The sequence below is a fragment of the Gallus gallus genome, chromosome 28, assembly GCF_016699485.2.
Source record: "Gallus gallus isolate bGalGal1 chromosome 28, bGalGal1.mat.broiler.GRCg7b, whole genome shotgun sequence".
Lineage (NCBI taxonomy): Eukaryota > Metazoa > Chordata > Aves > Galliformes > Phasianidae > Gallus > Gallus gallus.
The window spans coordinates 2,695,491-2,712,202 of NC_052559.1; the positions used below are offsets into that span (position 1 = coordinate 2,695,491).

General features: G+C 57.2%; 2 protein-coding genes and 1 non-coding gene across 13 annotated transcripts in view; all 3 read left to right on the top strand.

The window, feature by feature from the left end:
- The window catches only part of REXO1 (RNA exonuclease 1 homolog), a 33,109-nt gene extending 31,151 nt beyond the window's left edge, over window positions 1-1,958 (top strand). For all 4 annotated transcript variants that reach the window (XM_025144341.3, XM_040653689.2, XM_046904659.1 and 1 more), the window contains one exon: window positions 1-1,958. In XM_025144341.3, coding sequence (XP_025000109.2) covers window positions 1-89 — 89 coding nt within the window. In that variant the 3' untranslated portion in view covers window positions 90-1,958.
- MIR1647 (microRNA 1647) lies at window positions 277-383 on the top strand. The gene has a single exon (NR_035138.1). It is a non-coding gene; the product is annotated as a microRNA 1647 (primary transcript).
- Window positions 1,294-16,712, top strand: part of ATP8B3 (ATPase phospholipid transporting 8B3) — a 16,569-nt gene continuing 1,150 nt past the window's right edge. Inside the window, exons 1-27 of one of the 8 annotated variants that reach the window (XM_015299876.4) lie at window positions 2,873-2,925; window positions 4,178-4,252; window positions 4,674-4,765; window positions 4,846-4,959; window positions 5,398-5,496; window positions 6,103-6,164; window positions 6,638-6,710; window positions 6,807-6,877; window positions 7,419-7,501; window positions 8,119-8,277; window positions 8,450-8,538; window positions 8,970-9,163; window positions 9,449-9,657; window positions 10,435-10,469; window positions 10,586-10,742; window positions 11,500-11,688; window positions 11,764-11,876; window positions 12,274-12,438; window positions 12,722-12,833; window positions 13,125-13,200; window positions 13,749-13,869; window positions 13,995-14,259; window positions 14,769-14,992; window positions 15,472-15,555; window positions 15,653-15,892; window positions 16,137-16,275; window positions 16,544-16,674. In XM_015299876.4, the coding sequence (XP_015155362.2) occupies window positions 4,198-4,252; window positions 4,674-4,765; window positions 4,846-4,959; window positions 5,398-5,496; window positions 6,103-6,164; window positions 6,638-6,710; window positions 6,807-6,877; window positions 7,419-7,501; window positions 8,119-8,277; window positions 8,450-8,538; window positions 8,970-9,163; window positions 9,449-9,657; window positions 10,435-10,469; window positions 10,586-10,742; window positions 11,500-11,688; window positions 11,764-11,876; window positions 12,274-12,438; window positions 12,722-12,833; window positions 13,125-13,200; window positions 13,749-13,869; window positions 13,995-14,259; window positions 14,769-14,992; window positions 15,472-15,555; window positions 15,653-15,892; window positions 16,137-16,275; window positions 16,544-16,674 (3,351 nt within the window). In that variant the 5' untranslated portion in view covers window positions 2,873-2,925; window positions 4,178-4,197. Of the gene's footprint in view, window positions 2,194-2,872; window positions 2,926-3,127; window positions 4,766-4,845; window positions 4,960-5,397; window positions 5,497-6,102; window positions 6,165-6,365; window positions 6,711-6,806; window positions 6,878-7,418; window positions 7,502-8,118; window positions 8,278-8,449; window positions 8,539-8,969; window positions 9,164-9,448; window positions 9,658-10,434; window positions 10,470-10,585; window positions 10,743-11,499; window positions 11,877-12,273; window positions 12,439-12,721; window positions 12,834-13,124; window positions 13,201-13,748; window positions 13,870-13,994; window positions 14,260-14,768; window positions 14,993-15,471; window positions 15,556-15,652; window positions 15,893-16,136; window positions 16,276-16,543; window positions 16,675-16,712 lie in introns of those variants that run through there. The other 7 variants (XM_040653685.2, XM_040653684.2, XM_046904658.1 and 4 more) reach the window with 7 other exon arrangements.

Consider the following 16,712-nt stretch of genomic DNA (forward strand, 5'->3'; position numbering starts at 1 on the left):
TGGAAGGACACGACTCCAGCGAGGACGCCAGAGCTTGCATGGAGCTGATGATCTGGAAGATCAAAGAAGACTCGAAAGTGAAACGATGACCTGCGCTTTCTCTCCCTCCTGTTCCTCCTCCACCTCTTTGAAGCAGTGCAATAAATGCTCAGAGTAACACTGTCCACCCGTACGCAGCAGCATGCTACCCCAGACTCCCCGTGCACTCGCAGGTATCTCATGGACTGCTGCTGGTGCAGCTAACAGCACCAGCTGGCTGCCTGCAGGTCCCTGTGTCCACATAGTGGCTCTCGGACCCTCTTTTCTCTGCCTGAGGGGTACTCTGAGGTACAAGAGTTGCCCCGTAGGCATGGCAAGGTGGTTCTGAGCAGCACAGCTAGAGGGAACTCCGTGGTTCCTTTGGAGAAGCTTGTAGAGGTAGGTTGGATACGTGCAGAAGGATCTTTCTGGTTCAGTTCAAAGTAGATTACTTTTTTTCCCCAAATGTAACCTAAATTGCTTTTGTAGTCCAAAGCAGTTATCTTCCTGCAGTGTTGGGAGAGGGGTGGGCTGTGGAGTAGAGTTGGGCAGGAGGCTGTAAAGTGGATTCTGTAGCTGATGTGTGAGGGGTGGCGAGAGCAGATGAAGCCATCCTATGAGATCCAGTGCTGACCCACCGTGCAGCACAGCCAGGGCTGCAGTGAGGGAGTGCTTGTGGAGCAGTGAGGTGGGCTCAGGGAGCTCCCAGCTGAGAGCTGGCTAGCTGGTGAGTGCTGGCAGCCTGGTCCTGCGGGCTGGGCGAGGGAGAGCCCTGAGTGTCAGCCATTGCCTGGACCTCGGGGAGATGGAGCTGGGATGGGTTGGGATGGGAGGGCTCCAGGGCAGGAGCTGCGCTGAGGAGGGCAGCAGTGAATACAGACACTGCCACAGGTCGGGATGGGCCGTCCTGCCCCACACCCGGGCTTCCGGCGTGTCCCCTTGGAGCTGCTTGGGAGTGAGGTTTTGGGGAGGGCCTGGGTGCAGAAGGGTGGTCCTGAATGCTCCGTACACGTGTACAGAACTGCCCCCTGCTCCATCTCTGATGGTAGGGACCCGATACGCACCAGAGCAAAAGCAATAGATGAAAATAATCCTGTTTTTTTTTCGACTAGTTTACATGTTGGGAGCTTCTAGAAAAGCAGAAGGCTCCGTTGTTGTTGTGTAAGGCTCCCTGGGACAAAAGCAGTGGTGTCTGTTGTGCACAGCAGTGGATACCCCTGGCTGCTCGCTCTGCGTTCCCTCTGCTGGGTGGCTCTGGAGGGGTCCCGGCCTCATTTTCTCCCCCCTGCAGCCGTGCAGCTCCTGCTGCTCCCCCGGTGCTCGCAGGGCACAGCACCCCACTGCACTGCCAGCACTGCAGCTGCTGGGCTTCCACCTGCAGCCATGGTGGGTGTTTTTCTCCGAGCCCCCTCCCATCCCCTGCAGGGAGCAGTGCTGTCCGCCCAGGCCCGGGGAGGGACAGCTCAGAGCTTCCTCAGCAGGGAGAGGGAAGCTTTCTCCTGCTTTGCCTTCCCCTCACTTATCCCGTTTGTCTTCACCCCCGGTGGCAGCAGTGTCCTTCTGAGTTGGCTGTCGCCCCATCCCGGTGGGGTTGTGTCCTGCTGGGGGCTGCTCGCTTGGCTTCACCCCTCTGTCTGCTCTTGGGGGGAGGGCACAGCATCTCTGCAGCGCAGTCAGAGCCCGGAGAGAGGGCTGTGGGTCATTCCCCGTTAAGGGGAAGGAGATGGGCACTACAGGTGTGGGTGGGAGTTGGAGCCGTGTGTTGTCGTTGCTGCCCCATAGCGCGATGCTGCCGGCGCTGAGCAGCCCCTGAGCCCCCCTGGTGGGGGGGGATGCTGTAAAGCAGAGGTTTGTGGCTGCCCGGAGGCGTTTGGGCTGTGTATAAATGTTGTAACCTGTCACTTTTTGTAATTGTTTTTAATAAAAGGGTGTTGACTACGTGCACGCTGCCCGGCTGCTTCGTCTCCAGGTGGGTGCTGGAGGTGCATCCGCGGAGCATCCCTTGAATCGATGCCTCCCTTATTTCCTCCGCGTCCTCCCAAAGCGGGGGGCGATGAGGTGATGCCGTGGGCACATCCCAGCCCCATGGCTGCCCCCTGCAGTGCCTGGGAGAGCCCCATCCATCTCCCCCACGGGGCGGAGGAGCTGATTCAGCACGGAGGAAAAGAGGTGAAGGTAAAAAGTTCAAATCAAAAACGGATCTGCCGTGAGGTGACCTCACTGGCACTGCGTTTTATTGAACGGGGCTGGGATGTCAGAGCGGCCCCCACTGCAGCTCTGCGGCCCCCACTGCCCCACACTGCCGCCGTGGGGCTGGAAGGGCGCAGCGCCCCCCGCTTTGGGTGCCCACCTCGGGGTGGGGAGGCGTTGTTTTGAGCTGCCGTGTGCTGTCGGCGGCCGCGCATTGAGTGCTTTATGGACTGCCAGCCCAGCACTTGCTTAATCGCCTCCGGGTTTCTGTGGTTAATTGCGGTGAGCAATTAATGTAACGTCCGGCGGTGGGGACTCGTTGCCGGGACGGAGCGCTCAGCGCTGCGGTGCGGCTCCGGGGCCGCCGGTCCCGATGCCAAAGCTTTGGTGTGCAAAGAGATGGTTTGTATCTTCTGTCCTCTTCTACGGCTCCGAAACCTGAGAGCCCCCCGTGGCTCAGTGGGGTCGCGCCTGTCCCCCCTCCTTCCCATGGAGCCGCTGCCAAATGGGCTCCGGGCTGAGCTCCCCCCGCCTGCCGCGCCCGTCTCCCCTCGGAGCCGACGGGGGGCTCCGTGGTGTTTCCCCGGGCGGGGGATGCGGTGCCCCACGGGGAGCACAGCGGGAGGGCCGGGTCGGTGCCGGGGTGTGGCGAAGGCTGTCCCACATCCCCGCGTGGGCAGAGCGCCGGCAGTGGGGCCACGGCTGGGATCGGCGCAGGTATTGCGGCCGCTTTTCCCCTCTCCCCGGATCGCATTCCTCCCACCCGCACCGGGGGCAGCCCGGGGGTGGCGCTGCGGGGCTCTCCTGGGGGTGCGTCTGTGTGTTGCCCTGGGGGACCTTCGGGCAGCGCTTCGGTCCTCGCCTGGCTGCTGGGATTGGGTTCACGGGGTTGGGGACGGGGATGGGGATGGGGATGGCACTGGGAACGCGGCTTGGGGCTGCTGTGTTTTCCTGTGGGGTCGGATCGAAGCAGCAGCCGGGTGCGGTTATAGGGTGAGCAGACGGCAGCAGGAGGGAAATCCGTGTCCCCACGTGTTCCCCGGGCAGGAAGGAACTGCCGGGCTGCGTGGGCGTTCTGCTCCGATCCACACCCGGTGCTCATCGCGGTGGCGCCTCCGCCTCGCGCTGACCCTCATTAAGCGGGAGCGCGTCTCGAGTGGGTGCGTTTAACCCCCGTCTGCAGAAGCTCTGCCGTCGGGGTACTGCCGGGCTGTGGGGTCCCGTGCTGTGGGGTTGGGCTCTCTGTGCAGGTGCTGTTTTCCAGCACACCGTTCTCCTCGGAGGGCCCCCGAGGCTGCAGGTGCTTAATGAGCAGTGCGCTCGTTTGGCATCACCTGGGAGCAGAGTGCAGGGGGGGCAGCAGGCAGGGCTTGGGGTTTGGAAGCGCTGTGGGTGTGGGGATATGGGGGTCCTGGAGCAGAGCAAAGCAGCAGCACCCCCACCTCTCTGCAGCATCCTCCACCCCGGGACACAAATGTGCCCAGCTGGTGGGGTCACTTGGGATGCAGGGATGGAAGCAGAGCCTTTGGTGGTGGAGAACGATGGCATTGTGGATAAAAGCTTTGTGTTTTGGTCTGAGCTCTCGGACAAAGCCGGGCACCCCTGCTGCCCTTTGGGGTTGCATTGCTGTGGGGTGAGGGTGGGCTCTGCGGTGGGTGTTGGCACCTTTGAGTGGCCACAGTGCAAACTGGGGCTGAAAGGGACCTCCAGCCCAACCCTGAGGGCACGGGGGATGCAGCCCCGCACCAACACCCTTCAGTAAACCCATAAAGGCCAAATGGGCGATGGAGCTTCCAAAAGAAGTGCTGTTGTGTCACCGCTTCTGTGACACCCAAATGTATCCGTGCTAAGAATGCCATCATGCTTTCTCTGCCATGTCCTGCCCCATAGGGGTGAGGCTCAGCTGCAGGGCATCCCAGTGGGTCCCATTGAGGCTCAGCACTGCAGATATCTGTGTCCTCATCCCCAGGTCCTGGTAGAGGTGGCAGCATGGACGGGCAGGACCCAACCCTGGGCTGCGAGCGTGAGCAAAAGGGGCAGCCAGGTTGGTGCGCAATGAGCGCGGGTTGGGATTTTCCTTCTTTGGACAATAGAATGGAAGATCGGTGTAAAGGTGGTCCGTCAGATAGGTGCAGGAGTTGGGATCATGGCTGGGATGTCCCAGTTTGGTGGTGACCACACCGGGATAGCAGGAGAGGCATCAGGAGGGGAACAAGATGTGCTCTGGGCAGCCCGGTCTGGTGGTTGGTGACCCTATACGTAGCAGGGGGTTGGAACTCGATGATGGTTATGGTCCTTTTCAACCCAGGCCATTCTACCATTCTATGAAGCATCCTCACTAACAGCACTATGGAAGTGTCTCCCCAGCAGTGGATCACCACGAGCACCGCAATGGGTCCCAGCGTCCCTGGCGGGTGGGGGGTGGTGGCTGAGCACAGCCGGGGGGTGACTGTGTGCTCTTCCAGCTTTCACCTGGGAGGTGTGGGCCAACAACAGAGCCCACCACGCGCAGCTCAGGAAGAGATCTGCCTTCTGTTTGAGCAAGAAGAAGTACACGGTGAGTCAGGCGGGGCCAACCGTGGGCCGTTCCTGCTGCTTTGCCCCCACACTGGCTTTCACCTGCCGTTATTTTGGCAGGGCAATGCCATTAAGACAGCCAAGTACAACGTGCTGACCTTCCTCCCGCTGAACCTCTACGAGCAGTTCCACCGCATGGCCAACGTCTACTTTGTCTTCGTCATCCTCCTGCAGGTGAGCTGGATGTGAAGCACGAGTGTGAGGGACTGCTACCACAGCAGGGCTGTCTGGTGCTCGGAGCAGGGCACCGTCTGTAGGGACGTTTGTGTTCCCACCTCCGACCTGTGCGGATGACCACGGTGGGATCTGGAGCTGACGTGGGTTCCCCTATTGCACCAATGCTGTAAGATGGCGCTGATCTGCGGTGGCATTCGTTGGCTTTCAGGAACTCCGAGGGGCTGAAACTGAGAAAAACTGTGATTATTTTAAATCAGTCGGGGTTGGATATAAACTAAGATCATATAGAAAACCACTAGACAAAAATTCTACTCCCCCCAAACCTTAGCTTGGTTCCTGCCATCTTTGGGCACTGCTAAGGAGGAGAGCTGGGACCCGAGACGTCCCATGGTGGGATGGGGGTTTGGTCAGTGAGGTGCCCTTCTCCTTCCCCAGACCTTTCCGGAGATCTCCACGCTGCCATGGTACACTCTGCTCTTCCCCCTGAGCTGCCTCCTCACCATCCGCGCCCTACGGGACCTGATGGATGACATCGTGAGTGTGGGTTGGAGGGAGGGGCTGTGGGTATGGAGGGGCGGTCAGCAGAATGGGCCCCTTTGCTGCAGGGTGGGCTGGGAAGTTTGGGAGATGCCCTCATTCAGTGTAACTGAGGAACCATCAGCTCTACAGCATCCAAATTGCTTTGCGTTTTCCCTTTGAAAGGATGTGGCCAGGTGGTGTCCTTCCTTTAGGAGTGATATCTGCAATATCCCCATCAACAGCTGTGGTTTGGCCCCCAGAAATATCTCGGGGGGACTTCTGCCCCTTCGTTCATCAGAATGCATCTCTGGATGGCTTCAATGAGCAGATCCTGTCCTGGGGCTGAGGAACCCAAAGAGGTTATGGCGTTAAGGTTGCCCAAGGAGGCTGTGGGTGCCCCATCCTGGAGGCATTCGAGGCCAGGCTGGATGCGGCTCTGGGCAGCCTGGGCTGCTGGTTGGCGACCATCACATAGCAGGGGGTTGGAACTGGATGAGCACTGTGGGCCTTTTCAATCCAGGCCGTTCTACGCTGCTATGATTCTATGGTTAAGAGGGTTGCTTTCATGGAACAAGAACGTCTGGCACAGCCCATCCATTTATTTTTCTCTCTTCCATGCAGGGCCGACACCAAAGCGACAGAAACATCAACAGCAGGCCGTGCGAGATCCTGTGTGGGGAGAGGTAAGGGGCTTTGGGGAGGAGGAGGGCTCATGCTTCCCTTGCTGTGAAGCAGCGTGCAGTGATGGCTCATCTGAAGTGCTGGGCAGCCCCGAGCGCAGCAGCTGGGAAGGGTTTTGGTGGCACCACGCCTTGCGAGTTTGCATCGCTCCCCAGACCTGGTGCAGGTCCAGGAATTTCTTTGGAGGGATGGTTGTATCCCAGCAGGTCCAAGGAGTGCTGGTCTGTATGGCTGCCACCCGTAGGTGTGGGGGTATGGATGTGACAGAGCAGTGCTGTGCCACCCGTGGTGCCGTGCAGTCATGCAGTGATGGCCACAGAGGCCACCGTGACAGCAGAGGAACCAACAACGCTCTGCAGACCCCATGCATGCAAGAAGCCGGGAGAGCCGTGGGCTGCTCCAGAAGATGGATGCGGTGTTAACCCCGCTGTGACCACGGGGCTGCGATGTTCATGCGTTCTGAATTCCCCTCCAGCTTCTGCTGGCAGAGATGGCGTGACGTCTGCGTTGGGGACATCGTCCGCCTGCACAGGGACAGCCTCGTCCCGGTGAGCGACGCCCCATGGATGGCGGTTGGTGTGCCAAGGGGGGCTCGGCATGGAGAGACCCACCCGTGTGCTTTCCTCCTTCCTTTGCTCCTCCAGGCCGACATGCTCCTGCTGTGCAGCTCGGAGCCCAGCAGCCTCTGCTACGTGGAGACCTCTGATATCGATGGGTGAGGAGTGGTGGATGGCCCAGCTGTGGGCTGAGGTCTCCGGCCTTTGGGCACCCCCGGGAATGGGGGTCAGGCACGCTAGGGAGGCTGGCAGTCCTGCAGAAACCATGGCACGTGGGGCTCCTCCAACAGCCAACCCTACAGACACTGCAGGAATGGGCTGAGCCCTCCATTTTACCCCCCAGATTTTGAAAATTGGAGGGCCATGAAAATTTCCAGGCTACAGCTGTGGGGAAAGGCCTGTGCCCTGCAGAGCAGCTCGTGGCCTCAGGTCTATCTCCTCATCTCCATTCCCTTCCAGCTGCCCGTCCCTCCCGCTCATCTGTGGGATGATTTAATGATGGGGTCTCCGGGGCTGTGGCTTTTTTCCTGCTTGATGTCTGCCACGATAGCTCCCTATCTTGCTTTTCGTCGCCATTGCTCATGTAATCACCCAATAATTAATGTCAGCTTCTGTCCCATGGGCCCCATAGCAGAATTAACAGTGCTTTCGCCCTGTAGGGTTGTTTCATTCTTCCCTCACTGACTCTTCTTTTCGCAGAGAGACAAACCTGAAGTTCAGACAAGCCCTCCTGGTCACCCACCAGGAGCTGACAAGTGAGGGGAGCTTGGCTGCCTTTGATGGTGAGAATCCCATATGGGTGAGGATGTGGCCTCCACCCCATGGTCACAGCAGGGCAGCCTCCAAGGTCTCCCATTGGCCTCACTCTGTCCCCAGAGACACCAAATGCCATCACTCAGCACTTTCCCTGCTGGAGGGTGGTCCCTACTAAAGGATCTGCATGGAGACCCTTCCCCAGCACTGTGGTTGGAGTTGGGTTTGGTTAGGGACTACTGGATTGGGATGGGGGCCACTGGGCTGGGATGAGGGCCATTGGGTAGGATGGGGGCCGTGGGGTTTGCACACCTTTCCCCTGTCTCAACGTCTGTTTTCCTACCAGCATCAACCTCTGAGCACCCAAACCTGAGCTCGGACCCTGGATTTTTCCCCCTTTGGTCCTCCATAGGATGCTGTGTCAACGGCTGTGGGAACGAAGGAGATTGTGTTTTACCCAATGTGGTTCCTCAGGGCACAGCAGGCTGGTGCTCCAGCTCAGCCTTAACCTGAGTCTCCCATCCCACAGCTGGAAAACACACGGGAAGAATCTGAATTTTCCCTCGAGAAATCCTCTTCTCTAGAGGAAACAAAGGGCCTCATGTTTCCCCCATGGCCAACACCTGCACTGTGTCCTTTGCTCCAGGGAGAGTGACCTGCGAGGAGCCCAACAGCCGCATGCACAGCTTCACCGGTGTGCTGCAGTGGAGAGGTGAGACGTACCCCCTCGATGGCCAAAGGATTCTGCTGCGGGGCTGCAAACTCCGCAACACCAACACGTGCTATGGATTGGTTATCTATGCAGGTGAGCAACAGCTCAGGAAGGGTAGGATCCAGGATTCCAGGCTGCTTTTCACGTGCATCATGCCCTGGATCTGTGTCCCTTCATGTCCTCTTGGCCGTGCGTTGGCCGTGGGTAGAGGAGGGCTGAGATTGGTGGAAGGAGCGCTTTTACTTACAAAACGTTTCTGGCCCAGGATTTGATTCCAAAATTATGAGGAGCTGTGGAAAGATCAAGAGGAAGAAAACCAAGCTGGACCGCATGATGGACCGCCTGGTGGTCATAGTAAGTGCTGTGCAAAAACCTCCTGGGGGTGCTTAGAAGCTTCCTCATGAGGCACTGCTTCCTTGGGTGATGCTGATTTTGTTAAGCTTGAAGTATTTTGCTCTGTTCTTGGTCCACTTCCTGCTGGCGCCATTGCTTCTCCAACTGGCTGCTGGCATTCCCCTTGGTAGGGTTGGGGTTGGGTTTGGGCTGGGGTAGGGTTTGGGTTGGGGTCAGGAGGGTGGGGAAGTTGGGTTTGTTGTGGATATGTTCAGCTGAATTCTGTGCCACGATCCTTCATCTCAGCCCAGGATAGCCTTCAGCTTCTGTGGTGGTCTCGAAGCAGCTTCATGCACGGGGCTGCAGTGAGATGGGCTGGAAGGAACAATGGTTGGTCTCGGTCTGGTAGGCTCTGTGGGATGTGCCATCCTCATCCTGCCTTCCCCTGTCAGATCTTTCTGGTGCTGTTGGCCACGTCGCTGTGCCTCGCCGTTGCCTCAGGGTTCTGGGCCAAGATGTTCCAAGAGAAACACAGCTACCTCGCTGCTCTCTACAAGCACACGACTCCCGCCAAGCAGGCTTTCTTCAGCTTCTGGAGCTTCACCATCCTCCTGAGCGTCATCATACCCATGTCCATGTATATCACGTAAGAACGATGGGGATTTCACACCACTGGCACGCAGTGCCCCTCTCCCTCCCCTTGGCCGTCATCTGGCACCTTGGGTTGCAGCCATCAAATGGGGCTGCCACAAAGAGTCATCACCTGAGCAGGTCCTTCCCATCCGCTCCCTTTGCGTGGCAATGTGTTGTGATCCCAGAGAAAAGCCAGGAAGGAGATGCAAATTTCACACACCCGCGTTGGAAATGGTGGGCTGGCTGAGGATGACCAACCGACAAAGGCAATATCTCCTTTCTTGCATCCCCACTCCAGGTTTGAATTCATCTACCTGGTGAACAGCTTCTTTATCAACTGGGATTTGGAGATGTATTATGCTGTCAAGGACATCCCAGCGAAAGCCAGGAGCACCAGCCTCAACGACCAGCTCGGCCAGGTGGAGTACATCTTCTCGGACAAGACGGGCACCTTGACGCAGAACGTCATGAGCTTCAAGAAATGCTGTGTCAACGGGACCATCTACGGTAACTTTTGGCGGTGGCAAGTTGGTAGGGATGGCAGAGTTGGGTAGACTTTGGGTTGAGGCCGCTTTGGTTCTTTTCTCTTCTCTGGCTTGCTGGGAAGCTTGGGGCACATGGGGTGGTGGTGGTGGTGGAGGAGGTGAAGTCATCCTTCCCTTTATGATGGATCCTTATGGTGAGTACGTGCGATGCTCTTTGCTTTTTTCAATGATTCAGATTGCTTTTTTCCCCTTAGAAACGCTAGAACTGCCAATTCCTTCCTTCTCTCATTGCTGCATTTACTGGAGCCCTTGGCTGGCTTTTGGTGCTTAATTAGTGACATTTAGAGAGCAGTGAGGGGCAGAGCTTTAGCACAGAGCTCCTTTTTCCTTATCAATCCTTATCAAACACCTGAGACAAAAGGCCAGAGACGAAAGGAAAGAGGAGAAAAAAGCATTTGGCAAAGTTTCTAAGCAGGAGTGAACCCAATCCTCTTCTTCCTGGTGTATCACATTGCAGCTCTGATAGCAGCACTGCCACAATCCTGTCTGCTTTCTGATAACTGGAAATGCAGATAAAAGCCAGACCTGCACTGTCAACATGAAAAACATAGAAAGTCTGAGCTCTCCAAGAGCGAAATACGTCAAACCTGAATGTCCCAATGGCTCACAATGGGCAGACGCTGGGCCAGCACTGAAAATTCCCTCCTTGACAGCCTTTTGGCCAGCAAAAGAAGCTATCCCTTCTAGCAAAAAGCTGCTTGGAGCTCTTCAGTAACTAAATTGCCTCTTATTTTGGCAGGTTTGGGCACGGGCCATGAGAACAAACAGCCATCGGTGCGTAATTCCTCTCTCCTGCATAGCATGGGGCCAAATATGACTGCGGCAGAGCATTATAGAGTGGCCCCACTGTTGGTATCTCAGGTCCTACAGCTTGCCCATGCCTCTTGCAGGGGTTGGTGTTGACTCGGAGTTGCCATGGGGAGAAGACGTTGGATCCCAACAACGTGGGGCTCCGGGAAGCGGCCCACAGGAACAGCGATCCGGTGCTGCGGGAGTTCCTGCGGCTGTTGGCCCTCTGCCACACCGTCATGGTGGAGGAGAGGGGAGGTGAGTTGGGGTCCCCAGTGAGTGGGTCCCCTTCGAGGCACAGGGGCTGTGATATCATTGATATGAACTGCCAAGGCTGGGATTTTCTGATGGATAAGGATAGGGATTGGGAGTGGCATCGGGATCCCATTGGGAAGGGGGGTGGGATCCCACTGGGATTAGTGTGGGGATCCCATGGGGAGTGGTGTTGGGATCCCATAAGGGTCGATGTTGGGATCCCATAGGGAGTGGCGTTGGGATCCCATAGGGAGTGGTGTTGGGATCCCATGGGGAGTGGTGGTCCTTGCTTGTGGACAAAGAACACAAACTATACTCATACAGATATTATTCTCTCTTATTATTAACAAAAGTTTAAAAAAAAGAAATTTTTTAAAATTAAATATTTGGTAGATTTAAAACATCTTCAGCAGAAGTGTATATGGCTGTAAACCAAGCATGGCTTCTGAAGTGGGATGGATTGGGTGGATTGGTTGAGGTTTTGGTGTGCTGAATATATGAACTTTATAACCTTAATTCTTTGGAACATGTTTAGAAAAATATAGGGAGCTCAAGGAGTTGGACTTGGTGATCCTCATACATCCTTTCCAACTTGAGATGTGCTGTGATCCTACAGTTCTATTCTATGGCTTTCCCTCACTTGGTAGCTCAGGCTTCAGGGTCTGCATAATTAATGTCAGTGCAAGACTGAGGCGTTCCAGGTGTTTGAGGGATGCTCATCTGGGTGTCCCCTCACCCAACCCTTGCTTCTCTTCCACAGACCAACTGGTTTACCAGGCAGCTTCTCCAGATGAGGAAGCTCTGGTGCTGGCAGCCAGGAGCTTGGGCTATGTCTTCCTGTCCCGAACGCAGGACACCATCACCATCAGTGAGCTGGGGGTGAAGAGGACGTACCAAGTGCTGGCCATGCTGGACTTCAACAGCGACCGCAAGAGGATGTCAGTGTTGGGTGAGTTGAGGTGGCACCAGGATGGTGCTTTGCATGGGGAGAGAGAAGAGCAGCTCTGTCCTTCCACCCTCCCAGTGCGGGACCCACAGGGCACGATCCGGCTCTACACCAAAGGGGCTGACACTGTGATCCTGGAGAGGCTGCGGGGCCGGGGGCCCAACCAGGACTTCACCGAGAGGGCTCTGGATGTGAGTCCCGCAGCAGCTGGGACGTGAGGGGTTGGTTGGGTGCCCCGCTGTTTCTCTCTCTCCACTCTGGCTTTAGGATTTGGCTCTGTCTTTCCCCCTTCTGCTCTGAGCCTCAAATGCGCGTGGGATGGGGGCTGAGGGCACCAAATCCACTCTTGGTGTTCTGCATCACTCTCAGACGTAGGGTCTGAGATTTGGGTGGTCCTGCGAGGAGCTAGGAGTTGGACCTGATGGTCCTGATGGGTCCCTTCCAGCTGGGGATATTCTGTGGTTCTGTGATTGCAACAGCGCTCCGGGGGTGACATAGGGTGGGGGGCAGCCGGAGCCCAGAGGAGACCTCAGACCCCATGGGAGCACGGAGCCGAGGTGAGGAGGACACGATGTCTCATCTCGGCAGCTCTTTGCAGAGGAGACCCTGAGGACGCTATGCCTGGCCAGCAAGGAGCTGAGCGAGGTGGAGTACGACGAGTGGGGCAGGAGGCACCGCGTGGCCAACGTCCTGCTGCAGGGCCGGGCGTGTGAGCTGGACAGGCTGTACGAGGAGATGGAGCAGGACCTGGAGGTGGGATGGGGCCAGGGCTGGGGAGGAACCACGTGCCCTGCTTCCCACTGGCCCCATAGAGGGCAGGAGTATGGGGTTCGTCTCTTTGGGGTGGAGGGGGAGGAGTCCAACCCAACACCAATCCTCTGGGTGGGAGGGCAGGTGGAGATACCCCTCGGGGTGGTTTTGTGACATGTCCACTCATGGGAAGGAGCTGGTGCCTGCAGGGACCCCTGGTTGGACCCAGGGTTAACCTCTACCTTGCCCTGACTCCCTGCCCCATGTCATGGCACCTTCCCTTCAGCTGCTTGGGGTCACGGCCATTGAGGACAAGTTGCAAGAAGGGGTCCCTGAGACCATCCAGCTGCTGAAACTGGGCAACATCAAAGTGTGGGTGCTGACGGGAGACAAACAAGGTCAGTGGAGCCAACCCCAGACCCAACAACACATTTCAGTCTTCCCAACCAGGGCCAGAGGTCAGATGAGACCCTGGGAGGAAGCAACAGTGGGATTCTGCTGTTCCATTCGTACAGAATAACAGCACAACCCACAGATCATGTCATCCATGGGGAAACTGAGGCAGGGGAAGCCATGTGCATGATGGCATGGGGCTGGAGCACGGTCCCAGCACCTGTTGGCCTTCAGGGCTGGGGGATGCCCTGGGATGGTGGGGGGCACAACAGCTCACTGACGTCCCTGTATTGCAGAAACAGCGATGAATGTCGGCTATGCGTGCAAGCTGCTCACGGATGACATGGAGATCCTGGAGGAGAAGGAAGCGAGGTGAGGAATCGTGACCTTCTGGTTCATCAGGGGGTTTTTCCTGGAGGTGTTCACGACTCATGTAGGTGTGGCACTTAGGGACGTGGTTAGTGGGCAGTATTGGTGGTAGGCGGACAGTTGGACTGGATGACCTTAGAGATCTTTCCCAGCTGTAATGATTCTGTGGTTCTGTGGTTCTGTGACACCCACCAAGGGCATAGGAACCCGTGCAGGGTGAGCAGAGCTGGAGGTGCTTCTCCTTCCCCATCCCAGCCTGGATGTCCATTCCCATCTTCACCCACCTTTCCAGTCTTCCCGGTTCATTTCTGCACCTACAGCTCTCTTCTTGGCAGGATTTGCTGGGAAGTGCTCGGCTTGGTTCTCTGGCCTCCAAACCACGTTCACCAGGGCTGAATTCTCATCTCATGAGCCCTCGCAGCCCCTCTTTGTCCCTCTTCTCCCATCATTGTGTACCAACCCCGTCTGGATCCGTCTTTGAGATGGCAAAGGCCAACCAATGGGTCGTAGCCAAAGCTGACCAACATACTTCATGTGCCCTTCTTGCACAGCGAGATCTTCAAGGCTTACTGGGCGAGAAACAACGTCAGTGGCAGTGCCTGTGTCTCACAGCAGCACTCGGAGCCTTTGTGCCACAAGAAGAGAGCTCTCGTCGTCAGCGGGGACTTCCTGGTAAGGAGACATGTGGGGCTGCTTCTGCCCCAAGGCATTGGATGGCACCAGGAGGTACCCCAAAACGGGTGGCAAAAGCCACAGCAACCCTGTTTTGGTTCCAACTATGTGTGCTCTCCCCTAAGGACACGATCCTCCCGACAGGAGAGGTGCTGCAGAAGAAGGGACAGCTGTGGCAGCAGCTGTCTTGCCATGGGGCGACGGACCCACAGGAGCAGGGCAGTCTGGTGGAGAAGGCCTTTGTGGACCTGGCCACCAGCTGCCAGGCTGTCATCTGCTGCAGGTTCACCCCCAAGCAGAAAGCTCTCATCGTGCAGCTGGTGAAGAAACACAAGAAAGCCACCACCCTGGCCATTGGGGATGGGGCCAATGATGTCAACATGATCAAAAGTGAGGCTGGGGGATGTGCTGGTGGGTTTTGGCTGGAGCATCCAACCAGTGGGGGTGGTGGTGTCCCATGTACCATCCCCACCATGTCACCTTCTCCTTTGAGGTGAAGAGCTGGGACAGGAACACTCAACTCAATTTCCAACCCAGTTTCCAACCCAATTCCCAACACAACTCCCAGCACAACTCCTGGCTCATTTTCCAACCCAGTTCCCAATCCAGTTTGCAATGTGGTTGTGCTGGGAAGGGAGTGAAAAGCACCAAGACCAGGAAAAGGGGCAGGGTGGACTGCTTGCTTGGGCAATGGGGATGTCTTGAAGACCTCCCTGCCTCTCCAGCAGCCCCCAACACAGGGCTGTGCCCTTTGCACGCCCAGCTGTGCCTGCTGCCACGCTCTATGGAGAGCTTTCCCCTTTACCCATCAGCCCTGGGCGCAGTCTGCTGGGAAACCAAACGCTACAGAAAAAGGGCTCTCCTAAACCCTCACTGCCCACATCTCACACCCTCTGCAGCTGCCGACATCGGGGTGGGCATCAGTGGGCTGGAGGGCGTGCAAGCCGTGCAGTGCAGCGACTACGCCCTGGCGCGGTTCTGCTACCTGCAGCGCCTGCTGCTCATCCACGGCCGGTGGGGTTACCTCCGCATCTGCAAGTTCCTCCGCTACTTCTTCTACAAGACCTTTGCTGGCCTCCTGACCCAGGTCTGGTTTGCTTTCCACAATGGATTCACGGCCCAGGTGAGCAATGGGAGCGTATCGGCATGGAATGCAGCCATGCTGTGGGTTTTTGCATCTCCAGCGCTGTCTCCTTCCTCCCTGCCTGATTTTTGGGGGCTGAGATGCAGCTGGCTACTTGCACTTGGGCTGTGGTGTTGGGAGAAGCGCCCTTGGAGGCCCTGGCAGCTCCTGTGAGCAGCAGCTCAGCCTCACAAACATGCAGGGAAATACGCCACGAGGTTCTCCCAGAAATGGGAGCTCCTACCTACGGGATGAAGGTTATCAGTGCGGTGTGTGGCTCCAGCCCCATCTCTGCAGCACATTCCCAAAGACCCACAGAGTGCTGCGGGTAACTCAGCGCTGATGCAGCTCTCAGAACAAGTCCATAGGGATTCCCATGGGATTTGAGGCAGGACTTAGCCTCACCCCAGTGCCTGGGCGTCCTTTCTGAGTCTTCCCAAAGCACCATTGAGCTCACAGCCACTTCATTCTCCCCGTAGCCTCTCTATGAAGGCTGGTTCCTTGCTCTCTACAACGTTTTCTACACCGCCTACCCCGTGCTTTCCATGGGTCTTCTGGAACAGGTATGGGACCACCAGGCTGCACCATGCCACTGTGCCTGGAGGGCAAACCTGCCAAGGGTGGGAGGGCGATGCCTTGACCCCCTCCGTGTCCCAGCAGGACGTGAGTGCCAAGAAAAGCCTGAGGTTCCCTGAGCTCTACACCATTGGGCAGCAGAACCAGCTCTTCAATTATCGCATTTTCAGCGTGACGCTCCTGCACGGGGTCAGCACATCACTCACCAGCTTCTACATCGCACTCTGGGCCTTCGAGGACCACGTTGGCAGCAGGACTGTGGGGGACTACGAGTCCTTCTCCGTCACGGTGGCCACCTCGGCTTTGCTGTCAGTCCTCATGGAGGTGAGCACCGCTCTGCTCTTCCCTGTGTCTGAGCTGGGGATGAGCGGTGCACTGGAGGCTGTTGGCATGGATGAGGGATTGGAGGCAACCAGTCCAAATGGAGCATGGGTTGTAGGGCAAAAGGACCCCAGGCATGCTGTGATATTGCCCAGTGCAGCTGCAGATGATCTCCCATGGGGCAGGGACAAGTGGCCAAATAGAAGTACATCCTCCAGCCTTCACAAGGAGCTGTATGTCCATGCAGATCATCCTGGACACCAAGTTCTGGACGGCGTTGTCCTTCCTGATGGTCACAGCCAGCTTGCTGCTCTACTGCCTCTTCTCCTTCCTGACCCAGAGCATCGATGCCTTCAGGATCGCCCCCACTGTCTTCCGCTTTCCAGGTGAGGTACCCCAAATCCCTGTAGTCCATTCCTCCCAGAGCCAGGAGCTGTTCTCCCAGTAGGTCGTGTCTTCACTTGGCTGTATCACACCCCATTGGTCTGATCCTCTTGCTAGATGGTCCTGGGTGACAGATTGACCATTTCTTGATCTTGCAGCCTTGGCTTTTGACCCTGGTTTAGATCCCTTAGCACCTTTGTGAGTGTGGGACTGTCCCCTCACCATTGTTCTCTCTCCTCTACACCTTCACTGCTTAAACACGGCCTGCAGATGCCACCCAGAATGCTCTGACCGACCCCTACATCCTGCTGGTCGTCCTGCTGTCCCTGGTGGTGAACACCATCCCCTCGCTCACCATCCGCTCGTACAACGCCATCACAGGCAACACCAGCATCCAGCAGGTGAGGATCCGCTTCAAGGACCGGCATCTGGGACCAGT